The sequence below is a fragment of the Polyodon spathula genome, chromosome 21 (genome assembly GCF_017654505.1).
Source record: "Polyodon spathula isolate WHYD16114869_AA chromosome 21, ASM1765450v1, whole genome shotgun sequence".
In the NCBI taxonomy this organism is placed as follows: Eukaryota; Metazoa; Chordata; class Actinopteri; order Acipenseriformes; family Polyodontidae; genus Polyodon; species Polyodon spathula.
This window is the reverse complement of record NC_054554.1, coordinates 10,375,814-10,400,402: the sequence shown is the minus strand read 5'-3', so window position 1 is coordinate 10,400,402 and position 24,589 is coordinate 10,375,814. Positions and strand designations below refer to the sequence as shown.

The following is a 24,589-nucleotide window of genomic DNA, read 5'->3' as shown; positions in this document are numbered from 1 at the left end:
ACATTTGTAAGAGCTAAAAAAAAAAAAAAAAAGTTGCTCAATACAGTTGATCAATCAAGTAAAAAATATGGACTTCAAATATGTATGGAACAAAGTGAAATGTATTTAAACTTCAAGCATTATAGTGTTAACTAAATATTGTGAGAAGGCATTGAGTATAAAATATGCAAGACACACAAACCATACCTAATCTAAATACACCATAAACTAGTAAATGATAATGAAGTGTACACCTTTCCCTGTGTCGGCCCGTGTCATGTTGATGAAAGTGCATTCAAGGTTTGGATGTATGGAGTGTGACAGACAGATGGACGGAAAGCATCACTCTAGTATCTGCTCCCTGGTATGACAGCTAGAGGTGGGCAGAGGCCCATTACTCGCACTCTGATGGCAACATCAGAAGTGGGCAGGGCTAAAACAGGAAGTGCTGTGAAAATGCATCTCTGGCTCTGCTCTTCATCCAGATAGTATTTCGATTGTTTCAAGTCCTAATGTGTCATTTTAATTCTTGTTGAGCACATAATGCGTGGCAAAAAACAAACAAACAACAAAAATCTTAAAAGTTAAAATTTTAAAAGGAGTTGACAAAGTTAATCTAAACCAAAACTTTAAGCACATTACAGAAACCATTTGTTGGAAATTATGTGGAGAGGTTTATTCTTTTACATTCAATTATTTGTTGTATGTGAAGGTTTTAAACTGACAATAGGTACACTTTTAAACAAATGTACATCTTAGAATTATAACTGAAGTGTAACTTATTTTTCTAGAGTTTAGGAAATAATGCAGGGAATGCATTTCTCTCTCATATATATATAAACAAATCATAAGTTTCAGTAATGTAGATTACTAATGTGTAAAAAAAAAAAAAAAAAAAGGAAAAATGTAGATAATGAAAATTGTTAAAAATTGCTTATTTTATTTAAACCAAATAATTATACATTGCTACCAGGATCCAGAGGTGTTGATAAGCATGGTACCAAGCACATCTCTCCTGTGCAAGTTCCTGCAAAAAGAAAAAGAAAGAAAAAAAATGATGCTGTGTGTGTGTGTGTCTATGTCTATATTAAAATAATATATATATAATATATATATATATATATATATATATATATATATATATATATATATATATATATATATATATATATATATAGAATAGAGAAAGGGATATATATATATATATATAAAATATTATATATTATAAAATAAATCCCCACCCTGACTAATTCAAACCACAAGGCATTCTGGGGGATGTAGTCCTGTACTACACCTCAAGGACTACATCTTCCTCTCTTCTCCCCCAACTCTGCCACAATATATATTTGTTTATGGTGCCCCTTGAAGAGGAAGGTGAATTGTTTTTTTCTGATGGCTGTGCATACGCTGACACATTAAAATACCACAATCTTCCTGTGATTTATAGTCAATGCGTTGGGAAGACTCACCTTGGGTTTCTATAGCCTCAATCCCTTCCCTCTGCTCTCCTGCCTTTGTCAGACTCGACTCCACAGAATCTTCATCACTGCTGATGGAGAGAGGTGCTGAAATCAAACGGAATCAGTGTTCAGAAACACAGTATAATTCAGTGAAATCTAAAAGGAGTTGAAACTGCATACAAATAGAACAAATCTGTAAATCTTTATGTTCTACAAACCTAAGCTAATGTTGCTCATCTGTAGAATCTGTCTGGTCTTTTCCAGTCTGTAGTCCAGAAACTTTCTTTCTAAACAGGAAAGTGGCAGAGACTACAATGAGTTTAGAAAATACAAGTGCTGTATGTGGAAACTACAGAAATAAACTGGGGATGTTATATGGATTAAAATACATTTTCGAACATACTGTACTACAGTATAAAGATGTTGATACACAGTTTAGTCACTGAGGGGTTCTACTTTGTAGCATTGCAGGCAGAAATACCCTGTCCTGTTTTATCTGATAACTTTAACTGATAATTAACTTTAAAGCATATATATATATATATATATATATATATATATATATATATATATATATATATATATATATATATAGTCATCAATAAATCTATTTTTGAACTCTATTTCTTGATACAGTTGCATCTTGGTCCAACTTTTTTTTTGTGGAAGATTGCACAGGGTGTAAAACAACTTTTAAAACAACAAAAAATATGAGAAGGATGAGGTTTGTAATAGCGTTAAGGACCTTCACGACAGTCACCGTTAGAAAAGCTTCTAATAAAGACCTGAAAGACAGGAGGGCTACCTTTATTTTGTTTTTATGCATGTACAAAGAGGGATAATGATGAATGGATTTTTTTTTCTATTTCAAAGTACAACATAGAGGTATTTTTTCTTCTTCTGTGCGTACAGTGTGTAAGTGCGTATGTGGGGAGGGGTTGAGTGGTGAGTACAGCACAGTGTTCAGCACATGTCTCAGTTGCAATTCTGAGTGCAAACCAGGCTGCTGCTTGAGTGGAATACAACATTTTTAAACAGTACATTTATTTCACTGTGTTCATGTGCAGTACTTATTTTTGGAAGGATATGATTTCCAGTTGCAAATATTAAACCCAGCTGAAAACAATAGTAGCAGTTTGTACTATGTTGCTGAGTTTTTGTTTTGTTTGACACATCCTGTTTTAAGCATAGATTACATTAAAAAGTTTGTTTTTTGTACAGCTGTTGAATTGTTCTACGCAAAATGACCCCAACTGTTTTGTTTGTTTGATTTAACCTCCATCTGAAAGATGCGTGTGTGGTGAACAACTTTGCTGTTTATGTTTGACTTTAGAGTTCAAGGCATGTGAGATGTTTCTAATTGAATATGACATAGTTCTAAACCTCTCACAATCACAGAATTCTTAAGCGGGTTTACTGCACGGATTCAGAATACAATCCAAAATGCAACAAATCAACAAAGTAAATGTTTTTATTTATCCAGTTTACATTCCATTTTTTTTTTAAAATTCTTATTCTTAAATTGTCTTCATATGAAAGACAGACTTTTTTTCTAGGGATACGGTTGAAAGATGATGGTCTCTCTTGTCTTTAACGGCCCGGTCTTTCACAAGCACTGCATCAGCTCCCAGTGAACTGTGACTACTCACCCAGCTGGTGTCTGTCTTCCCTCTCTCTCTCCAGCTCTGTGCTCAGTGTGTCTATCTGATCCCTCTGTGAGACCAGCTGCCAGTGTAATAAGCATACGCACGAATAGAGGTATAAGGAATAAAAGTAAAATATACAGACGACATGTTGTTTAAATTTCAATTTTAAAATGATCGAGAACATGTTTTAACAATTTTTCATCTAGAAATGTTTAAAAGTGACAAATTTCTCCCAATGACAAGAGCTATTTACAAGAATACATTGTTTAAAAAAAAGGGTAGTAACAATTTAGAACAACCAGTACTGCCATGCAAGTTCTAAAAAGAACTGTTCAAAAATGGATCAAGTTTTTGCTACAATTACAATCCTCTAGCCTTACACCACAAAATGATGGCAGTTACGGTGCAGTGCCAACAGAATTTAAGTGGACCTGGTCACAACCCCATCAGAAAATGCTGGAAACCAACATGCACTGTTTTGTCACTATACTGTAGATGTAATTAGATCCTTTGACAGTCGTTTTGACAAAAAGTCTGTGTATCTATGTTATGCACATTAGTATATTAGTGGGCACTCAAGGGGATATAACTCCAGATTGTGATACACCTTGTGCTAAGTACAGATGTCTCCAGTTGCCAGGGTTTGAATCCCCTGAGGGAGATTATTAAAAGAATGGGGTACAAAGGTGTTACTTTGCAGTAGGTTTCTCATTGAGTCCCCTAAGGTAATACATATTTTTTGTAGACATGTCTATTTCTAGGTGAATGCCTACCTGTTTTCTAAGTGTGGCAACTTCTTGGACCAGCCTGGTCATACACACAGCCTGGGCCTGGTACGCTGCCAGAGATTTTACTCTCCTGGAACACAAGAATATAAACTAGGGATCAGTGCAATTAGGTCCACTTTGTACCTTTAAATATTTCAGATGTTTTAGATGTGTAAAAAAATAAAATTGATGGTATAATAAATGGGGTGTAGAAAAATGTTAATATATCTGTCCTGCAGAGGGCTCTGTACAGTACTTCCATTTAAGAAACTGCTAACACAGTAAATACAAGTTTACTTTACTTTCTGTACACCTGCCGTGTGGAAATATATTCTGCACTGCCATAAATTCAATAAATCTAAATGAAATTAAGAAAAGCAATATAAAAACAGACTCTCACCAAAGCTCCATCTCCAGCTCTAACTCAGATAGGTTAAGCGAGAGTCCAGAGGAGGGGCCATCCTTTCCTGCAGTCAGAGAAAGACAGAAGGGACAGAGACATTATTTACTGTGTGGAAAGTTCTGTCATACTGGTTAAATGTAAATCACCTATCTTGGCGAGCTCTCTCTGTTATAGATGCGGATAGTGTAGCTGTGTGAAGAGGTACATTTCTTTTCATGTCAAAAGAAAAGGAGGAAGGCAGGGCAAGTGAGAAGTTAATTCCTTCAGATAAATGCATACTGTCTATAAAAATGATATGAAATGTAGTCTAAATGATCATAGAAAATTAGCATTTGTTATATACTTTCACATTTACTAAAGTAAAGCAGTATTACACAACAACTTATTTTGTGGTCTATGTTTAGTTTTTGGGAATAAACATTTTTTAACGAGTTTAGGAAGCATTCATGCTTTTAGGGTTTGTTTACTCACCACTGGAAAAGGCTGGAAGGTAGCACATCATTTGTGTGTTAGTCCAGTCATCCTCAAACTGACTACATTGTGAATACAAAAAAAAAAAAAAAAATGAAGTTCTGTTTAAAAAACTGAAAATAAGGGGTTACTTTATAGAGCTAGATTTGAAAGAGAAGATATATAGCAGAAAATATATCATCGAAACCATCCTTAAATTGGGAAACACACTTTCAGAAGAAAATCTTTATGCCATAAGAAAGCTTCACAAAACAACTTGCAGGTCTGAAATAGATTAGACTGAACTAGATGTGTTCACTTATCTTTTAAAACGAGTGTTTGCATAAGATTATATTTATATAGGTTGAAATGTACATTCGAAAATGGATAGGAAACTTCCTTTAACCTCACTGGTCAATATGGGATCTCTAATCGCTAGTAAATGACCTTGAGTGTTATCCTTAACCACGTTTAAAGTAGATTTACCTTAATGTACAAGGCACCTGAACAGACATTAAGCTGTATGTAAGTAGAAGATTATTTTTGGTATTAAGCTATTATTTAGGCTATTGGAAATACACACAATTTAACTGCTGGTTAAAGCCATGCTAGAGTACACAACCTCGAGATTAACAGTCTTGGAAAAAAAATAGAAGAAATACAGAGGAACTCAATTTTGCTACTGTAAAGGCCTCTGATTTAACCATTTGTAAGTAGAATACTAAAGTAGGAGGGCTATCAACCCACACATAGAATTCTCAGCAAAATGCAGTATTGAGGAAAATGTTTGTATTCATAAGCAAATATAAATCATGAAACAAAAGGAAAAACTTTAAAACAAAAGACTTCAGGTTTTAGATTGCTGATTTGCCAATCATTTGACATATCATAGTTTGTTTTCATTATCTAGCACTATTGAATTTGCATGTGAAACTTCTTGCAGAAAACAGTATTGAGCCGTTGTGTTTACTAGACTGTAAGAAATGTAACATTCTGATTCAATCCTTTACTAACCTGAACTTACTGTTGAGGATGATGTCATCGGAAAATCCACAGCGAGCAAAGAATTCGACTGCATCTCTGTCAGCATGGACAAGCAGGGCATCGTAAGAACCACATACTGAGTGGTCCTTCAGGAGCTTGGGAGAAAAAGCAGTTTAGAATATGCATTATTTCAACATTACCAACTATCAATTTATAATGCACTGGAAGCATATCTCAAAAACTTAACTAACTGCAAGCTTCTCCACTCCCTGTCCTCATTCAAGAATACCAGCAGATGGCCCTACACTGCAGATCACTAGATTACTCTGTCATAATGTCTTGCTTTGCATGTAGTCCTTGTAGAAACACATTAGTTGGGATTCTACACAAGTGCCACTCCTTTCTGCACGGGACGGGCAGAGAACAGGGATTTTATTCTTTATTTTATTTTCAAATCACAGCTGGTGTTGTTCGAGGTGTAAGATTCACTGCATTCTAACTGATCAGTAGTAATCCTTCTGTTTAAAATCATGAACTCTTTTAAACACCAACTGGAATCATTTCACTGAAACCACACCTGAACACAAAATGAGTGCATGAATAATGCAGCAAACTATGAGAGCAGATTCAACTGAGGACAAGCGAATGACCCACCACACTACCTCTTACCATCTGCTATTCTTTCTATGAGGGAAAAGAATACATAAATAATTGAGCCACAATTACAGGTTTGAAAAAATAAATAAAATGTGTTTGAAGAGAAAGAAACATCTACAGGGCGATTGATAATTCATACAGCATGCAGGGGCCGTGAATATGAGGAACTGTAGGCATTCGGCATCTCTATACCAGAGAAACCCTGGTGGTGCCTCTGTCAGATATTTTCCCTTTGCATATCATCCTCCACATATGCTCCAATTTTTACAATGCTCTGTGATGATGCACAAATTATAAGTCATCCTGTATAATAAAAGTAACATGAATCACTTTTGAAAAAGTCTCGTTTGAGAATTTAAATTCTCAAATATGTTTACACTCTTTGCATGATCGAATTAAAAGTTTAAACATGACGTCGCCCTTAAATTTCTACATTCTCATTTGATCTCATAAAGTATTTTTGAAAACAACCTGTTTTCAAAATTATTTCAATCCCATAGATTCTCTATTTTATACAGCTTTTACTTTTTTACATTCAATTTGTGACTGTTCAATCCTACTCCCTAATGCAGGTCTCTGAAAAACTTTGTAGAAACAGCTCCAATTAGGAGAGTCGGAGCTGCTGTGCTTCTGAGTCAGAAGTGTAGGACAGGTTTACCATGTGTGTGACATTTATAGGAGTAATTCTACTGAGCACAAGACTAAAATAAGACCTTAGCATGATATGTTCTCAAGGATAGGTTGGTATTTACTACATATACAATTTCCACCACCTTGGAGTAAAGTGTAAATTTAACAAAACTGGTAATCGTCAACTTATTAAGAAGAAAAATACCTTATGCTAGCACTTCAAGCTTGGAAAAAGCTAACACACCGGTGATATAGAACAAACAACTTATAGAATAAATAACTTGATTAACTTAATTGTTTTTATTACACTGATTATTGTTTGTTGCTTTCATTTTCAAAGGTGTTTTAAGGAGCATGTTTTGAAGTGTTTATTTAATCTTTATTTACTTGTGAAGTGCCCCATAGACATCTGCTAGTTCCAGCAATTCCCTAAAAAATGTATACAGTACTGTGCTGTAGCTGCAATTAAGTGGCTTCCAGTAGGTGGCAGTAAAAATCCAAGCTTGGTTTGACAGTCATAAAACTACAGTCTTTCAATTTTTGCTTCTCTAACACACTTGTCATAAAACAAGGTAAGAATCAACCTGTTATAAATTAAAAGTTGCATTTTACAAGTAGTCACATTAAAATACAGCTATTTAAATTTGAACAGAATGAAATCTTTGCTCCCTGTAATAACATGCTGTACACACAAATCTCAGTGCCCACCCCCCAGGATTCCACAGTATAAAAAAAAGAAAATCTGTCCATAGGTAAGGCAATGTGGCTGTGAATGGGTTTTACTGAACACCAGCAGTAGGGTAATGTCATTAAGGTTGTGGTAATCCTGTTGTGACACAGCACGCTCTTCACACAATATTTGAATGTTCTTATCAAGCTTAATCCGGATAGCTTTAAAACGCACTTCAGGGATAACTAAATCTCTTTTAAACCTAAACAGCGATGTCAACTAACCTTCTCGATAATAACTTTTCTAAAGGGATTACTATTTTGTGATACAGTAGTAATCTCTGATCAAGCTATTTGTAGAAAACAAAAAAGAGGAACCTGAAATCATGTATGCTATACAATAAATAGAGCACTACTTAAATTTCCTGAATGTTGCTTACAAATGCTATGAGTAACAAGTAGTAATGAAATGGCATTGTCACAGTAAGACGTGAAGGCTTGCACAAAGGGGTGAGGTATTGTAGTTAAGTTGTGGTCAGTCCTCTATGTCATAAACCCCATTTAATATCCCACAGGTGGATGATTAAGATTTTTTCCGGCACTGTTGTAAAATGTCCTGGTCTTAAGAATGCACAGCCCCTATTGCTTGATTTTAACAATCTCATACATGTTTTATGTTCTTACCTCCAGCAAATACCTGCCCATTCCACACCCCCGGAAGCGTTTTCTAGCAGACAACAAAGCCAGCTGCAGCACCTTCTCACCTGACTTCCTGTGAAAATGTAACCATGGACACAGGATTAAGTGAAGTGACATCATAAGTATTTAGTTTCCAAAAATAGTACATGTTAATGAACTCCAGGCAGTGTTCTTAATATCCGGGAAGCACTATAATGGAATTGTTTTCAATTTTACATTACTAGAGGACTGAGGAGAGTGTTTCACACCAAACTAGATGTTTGATATATATGGTGTAAATCCCTGCTATTAACAACCGACCTTTTACCACAGAAAGAGACAGAAATGCACGTTTCACTTCTCATAGTAAAGCTTTGCCATGGAGACAGCATTTCTTCCTGTAATGTATTCAGTGATAATGGGGACCAGTTTTCACTTCTCTATAGAGCCCTTGCACTCACTATGACTGTGTGCAGTTGGAATTCTGCCAGCCATCACAACACTGACATATTTCTAATAAGTCATAATATCATTGTGACAAAACACTCAGTCCAGGCAAGCCAAGTGAGTCCAATGCATGCATTAACCAACACTAGATTATGTTAGACAGTGGTTAAATCATATAATTAAATCTACATATTGACAATATGACTGAATAAAGAATGTAGTATCTGATAAACAGAATAAAGAATGTAGTATCTGATAAACAGTACAGTGTATATATATATGTGTGTGTGTGTGTGTGTGTGTGTGTATATATATATATAACGTGTGGCAATACATTAGCATCCATATTAAAGATAATAAAATGTTCTCATATATATGATTTACAAAAATTATATTTGAGGCTTGAAATGAGACAAACACCAATTCAGATGAATCATGTTGGTTTGGCCACAGTACAAGCAGGTAGTATCAACCAAAGAAAAATGTCTTCGCTGGCTTTCCACCGCAGTGTCAATTTGAGCACATCGCAAGAGGTCAAAGGTGTAAGATGCCAGCTACCTGCAATACAGCAGTCAGAGCCTTCAAATAGTGTAACATTAACAGGGAAAAAGATATTGTAGGTATTTTATTTGCATGTTCATTTGCATACCTTACACACTTGTATTGATCGTAAAAAATAAAAAAAAACACACGTTTTAAATTACACAGTCTGTTAATGTATATATTTTATTATTGCTTTCCAACATTGACTCTACTCAAGTGTAAGAGGTATTAGTATCTCAAGGGTTTATAGTCCAGTTAAACACTGAGCCACATTGCTGGGTTCTGCCACATGGAAACTATCACAGTAAAGGGTGTGGTGACACAGCATAATTGCTACGTTGACTTTATTGGAGAACTCAAAAACTAGGCAATGATGCCTACTTTTAACGGAAGGATGGGAGGTAGTATACCAACTGATCTATAGTTAACAAGGTTAATGTTCAAAGATAGACTAAATGATATGACCAGGAACAGGAAATAGCCACAGTGTAGGATAGCAGCCAGTAAGGTTGACCACATGAAGTGCCCTGGCGGCACCTCTCCTTCTCATTTACATGAAGAGTTTGTCTGAGCACTGGGACTGTTTTAGAGTTTTTGGGGGGATTTTTTGCAGACACCACCCTGTCTGCCATAAGCTGTTCCAGGCTTGTGGTTAAAAAAATAAATAAATAAATAAAAATAGAAAAGCTTTAAAAGAAATCATGTTAGTGGCACACTGTACAACGCCCACCACAGCAGTAAAAAATTCAAATAAATCCACCCTATATGGGTATAGATGTGGGTAACATGTGCGGCACACATAAAACCAAAAATGTACTCCATATACCCATATTATAATATCCCCAGTTGAGAATAGGAAACTCCATTTCAATTGTCACCCCACTCTTTTACTTTCTCTAGGTCAACATTCTCAACACAATCACTAACATACTTAAACAAGTAACACAGATCCCCTGTCACGGCAGTATTGAAAAAGTAAATCACCACCGACATCCTCGGTATCCACACTTACAAACTTGAGTGAGACATACAGGCACAGAGCTTCCAGATATATTCACAAGTTTCGTCATATTTGCAATATTAAGTGTGAGGTAAAGAAATTCCTCTCCACTTCTCATTGAAGAAGAGACCTTTTATGGTACTGAAAGTGTATTGTATGTACATATTCAGCTCATCTCATTAAAAGGTATCACAAAAAAAAAAAAAAAAAAAAAAAAACTTTTTTGTGCATTTCATATATGCACAAGCTCGGCTTAGGACTGGACAAAAAATATTGTTTGTCAGCCCTAGTTTAAATGTTGTTTTTCATTCATTTTACATATATATTGAAAAAGGGGGATCGGACCATGCCTCCTGCTGTTCCTTCTTAAGTTTATCTAAAATATTGATAACCAGACTGTATAAAAAAATGTTATAAATAGGCTTGGCATTCAGTTTAATGAGGGTGTGTCAATAAATGGAAGTGTCCTCATTAAGAAAACTAATACACTTTGCATGTTCTAAACAGGTTTTAACAAATGACTATAAATGAACACTATGTGACTGTTGCTTAATATTAAAATGTGTTTACATCTACATCTATAATATTTAACAATGATTTGCCCTTTGAAGCTGTAACGAATAACTAAGTGAATGTTACAACAGCTGTTTGTTAGCATTTCAAAGACAGAAAGGCCATTATTGATTAAATGTATGCAAATATCAGACATTTCAACATAATGTCAATTTATTAGAAGAAATAACACTGGTAACCAAGCTTATGGCTCATCTTCCCTTGAAAACATTTATATAAATATATATATATGACCCGAATAGAGGTACAGGGAAGTGAACTTGCTTTGATGGGCTGAATAGCTTCCTCTTGTTCGTAACATTTCTTAAGTTTATTAATAATCTCAAAATCGGTCAATACATTCACAGTAATAGCATACTATATATGCACGCCAAGCAATGTTTTTGGTACCCTGCTTTAGGAGTGGGAGTACATATATACTGAAAAGCAGGCGATCCAGGATAGAGCCCTGAGGCACCCCCAAGCTCACTGCTAGCCTCCCAAAAAACAAACAAAAACAAATAACTGCCTTGTTAGGGCTGCAGTTGTCAAGCTTCTTGGTCATTTATTTCAATTTATAAAACAGCTGGGACATGTCCTGAATTCTGATTGGCTGCTGACATTCCAAAGCCATACAGTTAACAGTTCGGCTTCCTTTCATTCCATACATTGCAGCTGTTGGTTAAGAGCTACAGGCCACATTCACCTTTTTTTCATGATTATTCATTAGTCTAACAGATGATTAGAAAGTAAACTGAATTGTACAACAAAATGTGAGTTAACTTCGTTCGACATCTTTATATTTAATCTGGAAACTTCGGCCAGAGCGAGAATGCTTCTAAATCCTTGTGCTTTAGTACTGAAGGCTGCAGAGCAACAGTTTATAAAACCATGGGCGAGCGTAGTTGCGATGGACCTTAACTACAATGGGATCGCATATGTAAAATAGTCATTTTAAGCCATTTTATAAGCACAATAACACTTGGAGTGGTTTGTGCTGATACAACCCACTTCTCAGGTGGCAGAAGGCACTTGGCTGTATCACTACAACCCACTCCTTCTCATGTGTCATTACTAGATACTGATACTGTAAATTCAGTATTACTTTTTTTTAGAAGGATGCATTATATTTTTATGAGAAAATAGAACAACTGTGTTTCACTGATGTCCTTTAGCACATAACGCATGTTTTGGGAATATGCTGTCAATACACAAGTACTTATTTCATAACTTGGGCTTACCAGACTAAAATACACTGGAAGTTTGCCTAAAAAATTAAATGTTTCATGTAAAAATGAATTTGGCTGAAATTAGATATTATATCATCTAGTAAAAAGGGCATAACGCTTTATGTCCTTTAGCCCCCATACATGTGATTACAGGGCTCTTAAAGAACCCACAATGAGGGGAAACAGATTTTGACAAGATTACAAAGATACTTTTTTTAGATGCTACCATACATGAGCCATTGGACACCTTTTGGGAGGGGAGACCTCATTTAAGAAATAATTACATAACTTCAGTTACATATAGCTGAGAGTTGGGGAGGGAGTTCACAACACCACAGAAGAAATTATTTCTGAACAAAGGCAAAAACCGTCAGAATCTGCAATGCATCAATAATGGCAAATGATAATTGCTCTGTAGAAAAAAAAAAGTCTGTTGCGTGATGCAGTTTTTAAAAATTTTTTGTAGTTATTTTACACAAATAATTTTCTTTTGATATCCCAGGAAGACAATCTACATATTGTTTCCAGAAGGTGCTGCATCTACCAAGTTTTCCACACGGGCACTACTGAAGCACAAGTGACTTACTGGCTTATCTCACAGGGTTACAATGTGAAGTAATGGCAGGTCTGTACCTACGTATGAACATGATAAAAACAAGATTTATTTTTTGCAATAAAGCATCCCAATACTTTATATATTTTATTGGTATATATTATTAGTTTTTAACAGAATAGGGTGCTGCTATCACTACAAACGTCATACCAGAGGATTCTGTAGTTCCTGTTAAATTATGTGTTAATTATATGACATTTCTGTAGTATTAATAAAAGATTACATTTATAAAACTGGTTCCTGTCTGGGTTTATATATTCTAGTCAGAAGACTCCAAATATAAAGTGTAGTGAGATTTTGGTTCTATTGTCTGTTAACAGTTATTGGCTGGACTGCTGTCTTGACAGAGAGACAGTGTAGAGGTGCCTGTATGTGTATACCTGTATTAGGACTTGCAGGAGTACTTACAGTCGTTTTAGTTCATATGTTGCAGCTGCCACTATCCGCGACTCTATCCCTACGGCAGAAGGCAGGATCTCTCTGCTTTCCTGTGCCTTCCTCCTCTGTACACGCCGATCAATCGCCTTCAGCAGGAATTCATTCACTCCACCATTAAACCTCTCCCAGTCTTCCCTACAGAGGTAAAACAAACAAGTTTAGATTTCTGCTCCACACTACACAAACTTCAGCAACAAAATTTCAGACACTGCACTGTACACAAGAGAATTATTGAAACAGCTGTGTACCAACTATAAAGACACTGGGGTCTACTCAACTGATCTGAACAGTAGCAGTATTTAGATCAGCCATCTTTCCTATCAATTGAACAGACCCAACAGGTTGATATAAAATGGAGGCGGATCATAGTAACAACACTGTTAATGTCCAATAAAAATAATTGGAACACCTGTGTGGTTTTGGTTTAACGTCATTGCTGTAAAAGTAATAATGCCACCCAGTGATGTTACTAACTGCCACATGGTAGGTTATCATTCCTGGTTGCTAAACAGATGATCACAACTCTATTATAAAATACAGAGTAATGTAATAATACAATACTTTAACTGTTGCACAACTATAACTGAATCATGTTTTGAACTCCCTTTTGTTTTGTAACTAAACTCCAACTGCAGTGTAATCTAAATTCATTTTTGAAAATAAGTTTAAAAAAAAAAAAAAAGTCCATCAAGACAGCTTCCTGGATTTATTTTCTACATTGGCAACCTTTGTAGGAGATAACAGGTATTTATGGATTGAGCCTGCAGAGAAGTGTAACAAAATGTGACAAACAAGAGACCCACTACAGTAGCCTAGTCAGAGAAATCTTCAACACAGGACAAGACACAAACATTTCAATCTAACAGTGAGCCGGGAGCAATACATTGTGACCAGTCACTGTATAATGGAACATAAGAGTGTGGAATATATCTAAGAAATACACACCTGTCAGAATCCTCCCCTGACTCCGCCCCCTCTCCCAGACTACCCTCTGTGTCGCTGAATGCCAGTGAGAATCTCCCCTGGTGCTCCTCATTCCGGGTATCTGCAGGCGGCTGAGGGATAGTTTCATTCTCACGGTGAGACAGTGTTCTCTGTCTATACTCCTCTAAGACCTCTAAACAACACAAACACACAGAGACTAGGCGTATATTCAAAGGTCAATAGGGTTAGCCACACAGACAGACAGGCAGAGAAATAGGATTTGAGAGATAACCAGACAGTGAGACATGAGGCAAACAGGCATACGGAAAGGCAAATGTGGTTACAGACAAACAAACAGACAGCAGATATACAGGTAGACATACAGAACTGCTGTAGAGATAGACAGGGCAGTCTCAGAGACACTGTACAGTGTCAATCAAGTACCTTTTTTGTCCCTGACAAGCAGAATGGTGCTGGCACCAGGCGAGTAGACAGTGGAGTGGACATCCTCAGGTCCAATTTCAGGCAGGCACACATCATACAGGGCTACCACTGTGCACAGGACATCAGTATTCTGCACCTACACAAACAAAAGTTTGGGAGAGCAAGACAAGAAGAATGCCTCACATTGTACATGGTACTTACAGCTGATCGTGTTAGAACATAATTAAATGTACAATTTATTTGAGTGGTTAAAACAGACACTGTTATAACGTAAGCACTGTGTTGAAACATTACCCAAAATCATCATCTTCAACTGCTGGTGCACACTTTATGTAAGTATCATATGAAATCTCTAAAGCTGTGCAAATAAGCTCTACTCAAAAAGTGCTCGCTGGACTAATTTTAGCTGTAAAAGGCTATGCTGCCTGTTCAACTTTTTTCTTTCTTGCAAATAAATGAAAAAAGATAACCTAAACATAGCTCCACTGTGTCTGTGTGTGTTACATAATATAAGACAGATATTATCCAACTGAAAGATGACCTATATTGCAGGATCTAAGCTTTATTTACTGTGCTCTTACCTAATTAATATTCTAGTCCTACAGTTAGAACACTGGCAGCGCTATCTGTCGACTGTATCTTTGAATCTTCTGGGTAGGGATGGATACTGTGCTTTTAAAAGGTTGGGGACTGAATGCAATGGGATTTAAACTACTGATCTTCTGTCTGCCTACAGTAAACTCAACGAGAAGCAAGAGTCTGACAGCACTTGCTGTATCAGTGCCACATAGAAATATTTCATTGAACAAAATAGTATCGCCCCAGATTAGCCATAACGTCTTCATTTTCAAATATAAACATATTAAACAATATACGAATGTATCAATCTCTGTATTGCAGGCACAACTGAATGTGGTGCGAAGACAGTGACAGTATTATCTTACACAAAGCAATGCCATCGGATTCCATGTTTTCTTTCCTAAAATAGAGATATTCTTAATATTTAAATATTCCTAATAGAGTGCTGTTTGGGTTTAATGTTAATCTATAAATGTAATTGAATTTATTTAATTATATAGTAATATGTTTTGGGATTTTTTATGTTCTTAGACGTTTTTTTTTTTTTTTTTTTTGTTCTGCACTGCGTTTGTGTACAACCAAATTCAATGCCATAGATAATTCAGATATCAGCAACTACATTACCTGATATGCGATACAACACTTTTTTCCCAGTTTTCGGGAAGGTATGCAAGGATCTGTGCACGGGGCACATAGGTGCCTAGACAAGAAATACGCAGGGCATGCTTATTTAGCTTATTAAGACATGTATTTTTAAATTGTCAAAAGTGTATTCAAATTAAGATTACCCCAACCAATGCCTGGACTAATTCATTCCTCTTTAATATAAATATCATGCTGACTTAAAACCAACCTGATCAAAAAAAAAAAAAAAAAAAAAAAAAAAAACAGTAACAGGATTAAAACTCCATCAGCAACAGCAAATCTCTGCTATTAGCCTCCCTACCTTAAGTAATAAGTTGAATGCCCGTTATGAAGCGATTATTGCCTGCTATAATTTGTGAAGCAAGGGTGATAAAGGCAAAGTGTGATTGAGCTGTGATAATGCATCTGGCTGAGCTCGGCAGCGGAAATTAAGTGACACGCCAATGTATTGAACTGATTTTCTTTAGTTATTTAACTATGCATGAAAAAATATCTGCTCTAAATCTTAAACTAGCATGAAAGTATTATTAATCTTTTCACTTGTATCCAAATATATCTAATCAACTTGTAAGCATGCACAAAAAAACCCACAATCACAGCACTAACAGACATACAGAAACACATTCACTGAACCTAGAGAATCATAGAATGTGTGTAGATGCCAATATGAGTCATTCCACGTCATTGTGCATAATTGGTGGCTTGGCCCTCACGCATCAGTCTGAAAAATCACTGGGGCTAATATCCAGAATATCAGAGACATCTTGCATTTCAGATTGGAGGCAATTGACCATGCACAAATGCAATCGTTGCACCTCCCGGCTTCCTACAACCTGGTCGCACAATTTACAGTGGCTCTCAAAAGTATTCACCCCCCTTGGACTTTTCTACTTTTTATTGTGTTACAACATGGAATCAAGATGGGTTTAATTAGGAGTTTTTGCCCCACAGAAAAAGTCCATAACGTCAAAGTGAAAAATAAAATCTACAAATTGTTCTAAATTAATTACAAATACAAAACAGAAAATAATTGATTGCATAAGTATTCACCCCCTTGAGTCAATATTTGGTAGAGGCAACTTTGGCAGCAATTACAGCTATGAGTCTATTTGGATAAGTCTCTACCAGCTTTGCACATCTGGACACTGTAATTTTTGCCCATTCTTCTTTGCAAAATTGCTCAAGCTCCGTCAAGTTGGATGGGGACCTTTGGTGAACAGCAATTTTCAACTCTTTCCACATATTCTCAGTTGGATTGAGGTCCGGGCTTTGACTGGGCCACTCCAGGACATTGACCTTTTTGTTTTTAAGCCACTCCAGTGTGCTGGAAGATGAATCTTCTCTCAAGTCCCAGGTCTCTTGCAGACTTCAGCAGATTTTCCTCCAGGATTTCTCTGTACTTTGCTGCATCCATTTTGCCCTCTATCTTCACGAGCTTTCCAGGCCTTGATGCAGAGAAGCATCCCCATTGGTGTTCTCAGGATGATGCGCGGTGTTAGGTTTGCGCCAAACAGTGCTTAGCGTCGAGGCCAAAAAGCTCTATTTTGGTCTCATTAAATTTGTGCATTGTTTCAATTACTATAAGTCATGTTCCCTTTGGATCCTATCAGTAGCAACTGCACTTTATCTTTTGAGGGAGTTATTTCATGCATAAAGATTATACAATTCCTTACAGTACTGGTAACATAAATACATACGGGGAAACAGGTAAGAAATAAAATATTAGGAAAATGTAGAGTATTTAGAAGTATCCCTCTGTAATAGAATGAACTGGAAATGTGGACAAGTTGAAATATATATTTGAAATCCTTGGGTTCAAAAAGGAGAACTGGTAGAAGCACTTCTAATATAATACACTTCACTATCCCTTCTTCCTGCAGGCACCTCTTCAAATACACTGCCTGTGTGAGCGTGGGTTTGGATAGAGCTGGAATGAAAGTAAAGAGGAGTTGCTAACTGCAGTAGGTAATGTGCCTTATTGTCTGGGATTTGCAGCAATCTCACATGTTGTATGCTAGGATTTATCTCCAGCCTGTGCAACAGCTGGTCTGTTTGGATTTATGGCAGATTTTCTCATCTACAAGATTCTATATTTTCACAGGGCTGCCTGAATACTCCCTTAATCTTTGTCTTAATCAAGAGTTCAAAAACAGATACAGTGTAATTAAAATTGGAGTTGTTACTATTAGGCAAATAAAGTTCATACTGCAGACAAATGTGGTTGGATTACCAGTGATTTTTTTCTTAAATATTTTTTTGTTTTTATTGTACTCAAAGCAAAAGCATGTATTATTACTGACTCAATTCCCAGGCTATTTTTAGTTAATTGTGTTGTATATTTTAAGATAAATAACTAACTATATACTATACACCTCTATTGTTTTCCTACAGGTTAATCAGCTAATTAAGCATACATATCCAAATCACAGACTCATTTCTGTCCTACAGTGTCTTGCGAAAGTATTGACCCCCCCTTGGCATTTTTCCTATTTTGTTGCCTTACAACCTGGAATTAAAATGGATTTTTTGGGGGGGTTTGTATCATTTGATTTACACAACATGCCTACCACTTTGAAGATGCAAAATATTTTTTATTGTGAAACAAACAAGAAATAAGACAAAAAAACAGAAAACTTGAGCATGCATAAGTATTCACCCCCCCCAAAAGTCAATACTTTGTAGAGCCACCTTTTGCAGCAATTACAGCTGCAAGTCTCTTGGGGTATGTACCTATAAGCTTGGCACATCTAGCCACTGGGACTTTTGCCCATTCTTCAAGGCAAAACTGCTCCAGCTCCTTCAAGTTGGATGGGTTCCGTTGGTGTACAGCAATCTTTAAGTCATACCACAGATTCTCAATTGGATTGAGGTCTGGGCTTGGACTAGGCCATTCCAAGACAATTAAATGTTTCCCCTTAAACCACTCGAGTGTTGCTTTAGCAGTATGCCTAGGGTCATTGTCCTGCTGGAAGATGAACCTCCGTCCCAGTCTCAAGTCTCTGGAAGACTGAAACAGGTTTCCCTCAAGAATGTCCCTGTATTTAGCGCCATCCATCACTCCTTCAATTCTGACCAGTTTCCCAGTCCCTGCCGATGAAAAACATCCCAACAGCATGATGCTGCCACCACCATGCTTCACTGTGAGGATGGTGTTCTTGGGGTGATGAGAGGTGTTGGGTTTGCGCCAGACATAGCGTCTTCCATATGTTTGGGGAGTCTCCCACATGCCTTTTGGCGAACACCGAATGTGTTTGCTTATTGTTTGCTTATTTTTTTCTTTAAGCAATGTCTTTTTTCTGGCCACTCTGTCATAAAGCCCAGCTCTGTGGAGTGTACGGCTTAAAGTGGTCCTATGGACAGATACTCCAATCTTCGCTGTGGAGCTTTGCAGCTCCTTCAGGGTTATCTTTGGTCTCTTTGTTGCCTCTCTGATTAATGCCCTCCTTGCCTGGTCCGTGAGTTTTGGTGGGCGGCCCTCTCTTGCCAGGTTTGTTGTGGTGCCATATTCTTTCCATTTTTTAATAATGGCTTTAATGGTGCTCCGTGTGATTTTCAAAGTTTTGGATATTTTTTTAGAACCCAATCCTGATCTGTACTTCTCCACAACTTGACCTGTTTGGAGAGCTCCTTGGTGGTGCCCCTTGCTTAGTGGTGTTGCAGACTCTGGGGCCTTTCAGAACAGGTGTATATATACTGAGATCATGTGACACTTAGATTGCACACAGGTGGACTTTATTTAACTAATTATGTGACTTCTGAAGGTAATTGGTTGTACCAGATCTTATTTAGAGGCTTAACAGCAAAGGGGGTGAATACATATGCACGCACCACTTTTCCATTATTTATTTTTTAGAAGTTTTTGAAACAAGTTATTTTTTTCATTTCACTTCACCAATTTGGACTATTTTGTGTATGTCCATTACATGAAATCCAAATAAAAATAAATTTTAATTCTAGGCTGTAAGGCAACAAAATAGGAAAAATGCCAAGGGGGGTCAATACTTTCGCAAGCCACTGTAAATGCTAGCAATTACATTTGTAATTACAGTCCTAACTGAGGTATACCTTATCAATGCGTTTGCTCAACAAGATGTGGAAAGGAAAAGTATAGTTTTTTTATTTTATTTTATGTCTTAAACTTGTTTTGTGAATTAAACACAACACATACAAAGTGGGGCAATTTGCAAATAATTGTGTAGGAAACATTTTACATGTTACACTGGACAAGACACACCAGTTTCTACTTAAACAATGCTTCAGAAGCTACACATTATGTTTGATTGTAAGCAACTAACTTTTGGCCAACTGCCAGGAAATAAATGACTCGGCTATTTAAATATAGAATGTTTCCCACCTATATTTCACTTCCCACCTTTATGTATAAGAATTATTGATTGCGAAATTAAAAAACAAAAACAAATGACTGCAGATTATATACTTTGTTAATGCCCCAGTCCCTACAGATTTGTTTTTTTTGCTTGCTAGGACAGTAATTTCTATTAGTAAAACCACTGGTACGTTCCAGTGTGCCGCGCATTCTTCCGCTATGAACACATGAAGGCTTTATATAATTGGTCTCAGAGGAGCAGAGCCTAGCAGATAGTAGAGTGGCGATACTTGAAGACACCTTTACATTTTTTTTCTTTTTAAAGGAATGGCATCCAAGCCTTATTAGACAAGAACCTGTTCACAGGAACCCAGGCATACCTAACCCTGAGTTCATACGGCTCTTAGCATTAGCTACCAGGGAGCTTTGAACCGACACATTTTACAGTGGCAGAGAAAAAAAACTGAACTGCTTAGGAAATTATTCTGATGATGCGGGAGAAAGGGATCATTACTATATTTAAAGCACATGAAATCAATACTTTTGTAATTGATTCTTTTGAATCTGAAAACAAATGTGCAGAGTTTACATGGAGATGATTTTTGAGTTGAAAAGTATCAATCTGGTATCCATGAATTGAAAAAGGTTATGGAGTTAATTCAATAATTTTCTGTGTCTGAATCACTTGCTGTGCATCCAACAATTTAAAACTAGCTCTCTTAAAGTTTACATGCCAAGCTCAATTGGGTTTGGAGGAATCAATGCCTCTGAACCTATGCACTTGAATCTGACTAAAACCTCAAGCCAATTCCAGTTCACAATGGTTTAACATGCAGGATGTATTTATGATTTTGGAATTGATTCCTCATATATGGAGTATGTGATTGCATGCGAGCAGCGTAACGATCATGCTGCACAGAAATCGATGCTCACCTCTGGGATGAGCAGGGGTGGTGTTGTCATGCGGAGGAGTCGATGGAAGTCCACTTGGATTGGGGAGACAGTGAAGACTCTCTGGCCACCATCCATGTCTTTCTCTTTTTGTTTAAAGGTGGCCAGAGGAAGGTGGGCAACAATGCTCTCATTTGCCATTCTTCTTTCTAATCCACAGGTATCTCTGGACAGCCTGCAGGAAATAAATATAATGATATGGTAATTGTCTAAAACTAGAGTAATATCCATTGTGACCTGTATTTTGATAAACTAAATTAAAAAAAAAATAATAATAAAAATATGGAAAATTAGGACCCTTGTGTGTTAATATTGGCAAATATTGTTTTATTCTAACACTACATAAAACATCAATACTCTCATATGTCTTTCTCACAGCTGTTTGTTTTGTTATTTAGCACTACTGTAGGTGGGATATACACTACCGGTCAAAAGTTTTAGAACACCTCCATTTTTCCAGTTTTTGTCTCAATGTACTCTGAAATTAAAGCACAGAACAAATAAACAATTGGAGATAAAAAAGAAATCATGGAATGGTTTTGTTTAACAAACTCTAATCAATTTTTGACTCAAAGTAGCCACCTTTTGCAGATATAACAGCCGAACACACTCGTGGCATTCTTTCTACAATGGAAATCAAATATTGTTTGGAAAGTTCTTCCCAACACTGTTGCAGAAGTTCCCACCAATGTGTTGCACTTGTAGGTTGCTTTGCTTTCACCCTTCTGTCCAGTTCATCCCAAACCAGCTCGATGGGGCTTAAGTCTGGAGACTGTGCTGGCCATTCCATGCTTTGAAGCCTACCGTCTTGTTCCAAGGTAGTTCTGACATAGACTGGAGGTATGTTTTGGGTCATTATCTTGCTGTAGGATGAATGGATCCAGCAAAAGAGCCCCACACCGAGGAACCATCCTTTCGCCTACTCAACGGCATACAAAAACCCTGCGTGATGAACCGAAGATTTCAAATTTTGATTCACGGTCCATAAGACCTTCTTCCAGTCTTCAGTAGTCCTCTGGCAGTGCTTCATGGACCAGGCAAGCCTCTTTTTCTTATTTTGCCATCTTAGCAATGGCTTTCTTACTGCCACTCAAAGTCTTCTCTTCACAGTTGAAACTGAGACTTGCTTACTTCGACCAGTGTTAAGCTGTGCTTGAAGCTGTTGTTCTGTGAGCCGCCTATCACGCAAGATGTTGACTCTCAGAAACTTGTCTTCTGATTCTGTTGTGGCTTTGGGTCTGCCAGACCTCTTCCTGTCAGAGTTTCCTCCAGTTTCCAAGTGCCTTTTGATGGTGTAGGAAACTGTACTCACTGACACCTTGGCTTTCTTTGAATTTCTCTGAAGGAAAGACCTACACTTTTAAGGGTTATAATGGTATGTGGCAGGCTGGTGAGTGGATAGAGGCGCAGAGACAGTCTGTAGTTCAAAAAATTAATTATTTTATTATAAATACACAAAAAAAAGCAATTTAAACACAAAAAGAAAGACAAAAAGCAAAACTAACAAAAATAATAATTTCCAGGCTGGGGAATGCCTTCACTGGATTTATCAAAGTTCAAAAATCACACACCAAAAAACCACCAACCTGCTTCCTCAGCTCCCTCTTTTCAAATGAGAAGCAGAGGCCTCCTTTTATGTCAGGTGGCTGGGCACTGATTGATCGTTAATTAAACTAATCATCTAATCAACCCCAGCCACCTGAACACAATGAACCCAGGCAGGTAGGGGAATTTAACTCCATCCCTGCCAATTTCTAAAGAGAAGAGCTGTGCTCTGCCACATGGTCTGTCTGTCTTCCTTTGTTAATTGCCTTTTTCTCGCCATTATGATAGCAATATACTACTTCCTGCAGTACAATACTGTCCAAATAATGCTTAAAAGGGTGTAGCAACACAGTCTGTTCCAACACTGCTTTTATACAGACAGAGGGTTTGTAAGTAATCAACAAAATTGGGACACCTGTAGGAATTGTTAGCATCAACTTTCAGGGCTTAATTTACTTCCATTGCTGCAGAACAGCTGTAAGTTGTTAACCCATTACTTGTTCCCTGAAAAAGGTCTTTTTGTATGGACTTGAACTGCTTAAATTTCAATAAAAACTGAAAAAATGGGGGTGTTCTAAAACTTTTGACCGGAAGTGTAAATATAAATTACAACTTATTCCTAAGGCTAGTGGTGGATAACTATTTTTCTTATTTGAAATCGTTCATATGCGTTTACCGTACTTACTATGTGCTCTTAATGGAATTTACTCTTATAAGTAAATAATTTTACTATAAGTTTAACTGCTCTTAGTTGAATGTGTAATTATTTACTGTATTCTTTATTTTGCTCTTATTTGAATTTGATCTTATTTTCTACTGATTTTACTGTATTTTATAACTGCTCTTATATGTGATATTTAGCAATGTGATATTTTGAAACAACTGTAAGTCACCCTGGATAAGGGCATCTACTAATAAATAAATAAATAAATAAATAAATAATAAAGCAGTCCTGAAACCAGCTTTAAATTATTAGCATTATTCTGGTAGGTCAGATGTTAATAGCAGTATGATTTTTACTTGCATTAGCAGCTACTGCCAGTAAAACCCATGTTTAAAATAATATACCCATTTCCATTGTCTAAGGTCAAAACATATATAAATGTTTCCTTTTCTCCAGTCCTGGTGTTAAACTACTGAAGGGGTTCTCACTGTTAATGTGGTCGTTTGTATTCCAATAATGTGAAACCCCCAGAGGTTCTACTCGTCACTCCTTTAGGAAATACTCAGCTTGTGCAAACTAATTTACAACGTCTTCAGCTGAGAAGAACGAGCAACGATCACACACACACACACACACACACACACACACACACACACACACACATATATATATATATATATATATATATATATATATATATATATATATATATATATATATATATATATATAATAATTGTATTATAAAAACATTGAAAGGGGGAGACCAAGTGTTGAGTTGAGTGTAAAATAAATAAATTAATACAGGATTCTAGTAAGGACATCCGAGTCCGGTCAATATTTCATACCAGTGCAACTTACTAACTGTTATGCTCACATAGCGAATCTCATCGACAGATACCTAAGTCCAGGAAAATACCGGTATACAAATTAAGAGGTTCTCCTCGATAATTGAAAATCAGCTTTTTTAAAAAAACTACCATATCTGCCTATGTTTTAGTTCTATGTTTTAGTTATTCTTACCTGTAGATTACACAAACAAGGAAAAAGTTGAGAGTTGCTATGGACACAAGAGTTTACTTCCGCTAGGAGTGATGGGAAGTGTAGTTCGCACCACAACATTCGACTTTCAAGTACTGAATAACTCTGTAAATTGACTACAAAAAATACTGTAGATACTCGTTTATCTTCAAATTACAATTTATCTTTGCCTCATATAACACGCAGACCCAAAATGTGCTTTGATACTCTAATAAATAGTCTGAACAAGGACTACAAAACCACAAATGCTTTTGTTTTTATTTCATTTTTTATGGGGCAGGTTTAAAGGTGCATTCTGATTTGATTGGCTGTTTACAGAGGTGGA

At 36.6% G+C, this 24,589-nt stretch overlaps 1 protein-coding gene across 1 annotated transcript; it reads right to left on the bottom strand.

Moving 5' to 3' along the window:
- Positions 1–921: 921 nt before the first annotated feature.
- si:dkeyp-50b9.1 lies at positions 922–24,278 on the bottom strand. The gene is made up of 14 exons (XM_041221471.1): positions 24,247–24,278; positions 20,998–21,190; positions 14,514–14,649; positions 14,091–14,262; positions 13,116–13,280; positions 8,330–8,417; positions 5,720–5,844; positions 4,727–4,788; positions 4,253–4,319; positions 3,859–3,943; positions 3,089–3,164; positions 1,658–1,726; positions 1,449–1,544; positions 922–1,006 (listed from the first exon to the last, which is right to left on the bottom strand). Exons 2-14 carry the CDS (start codon positions 21,154–21,156, stop codon positions 936–938), a joined length of 1,371 nt encoding a protein of 456 aa, XP_041077405.1. The 5' UTR covers positions 21,157–21,190; positions 24,247–24,278; the 3' UTR covers positions 922–935.
- Between the last annotated feature and the right edge of the window lie 311 nt (positions 24,279–24,589).

Bases quoted from the DNA above. Each gene is read 5' to 3' on its own strand.
- si:dkeyp-50b9.1 (XM_041221471.1), bottom strand. From the start codon at position 21,156: ATGGCAAATGAGAGCATTGTTGCCCACCTTCCTCTGGCCACCTTTAAA. The intron at 3,944-4,252 runs GTGAGAGTCTGT...CTTGTGTTCCAG, and splicing joins GAGCTGGAGATGGAGCTTTG to GAGAGTAAAATCTCTGGCAG. The intron at 1,007-1,448 runs GTGAGTCTTCCC...TTCTTTTTGCAG, and splicing joins TGAGGCTATAGAAACCCAAG to GAACTTGCACAGGAGAGATG.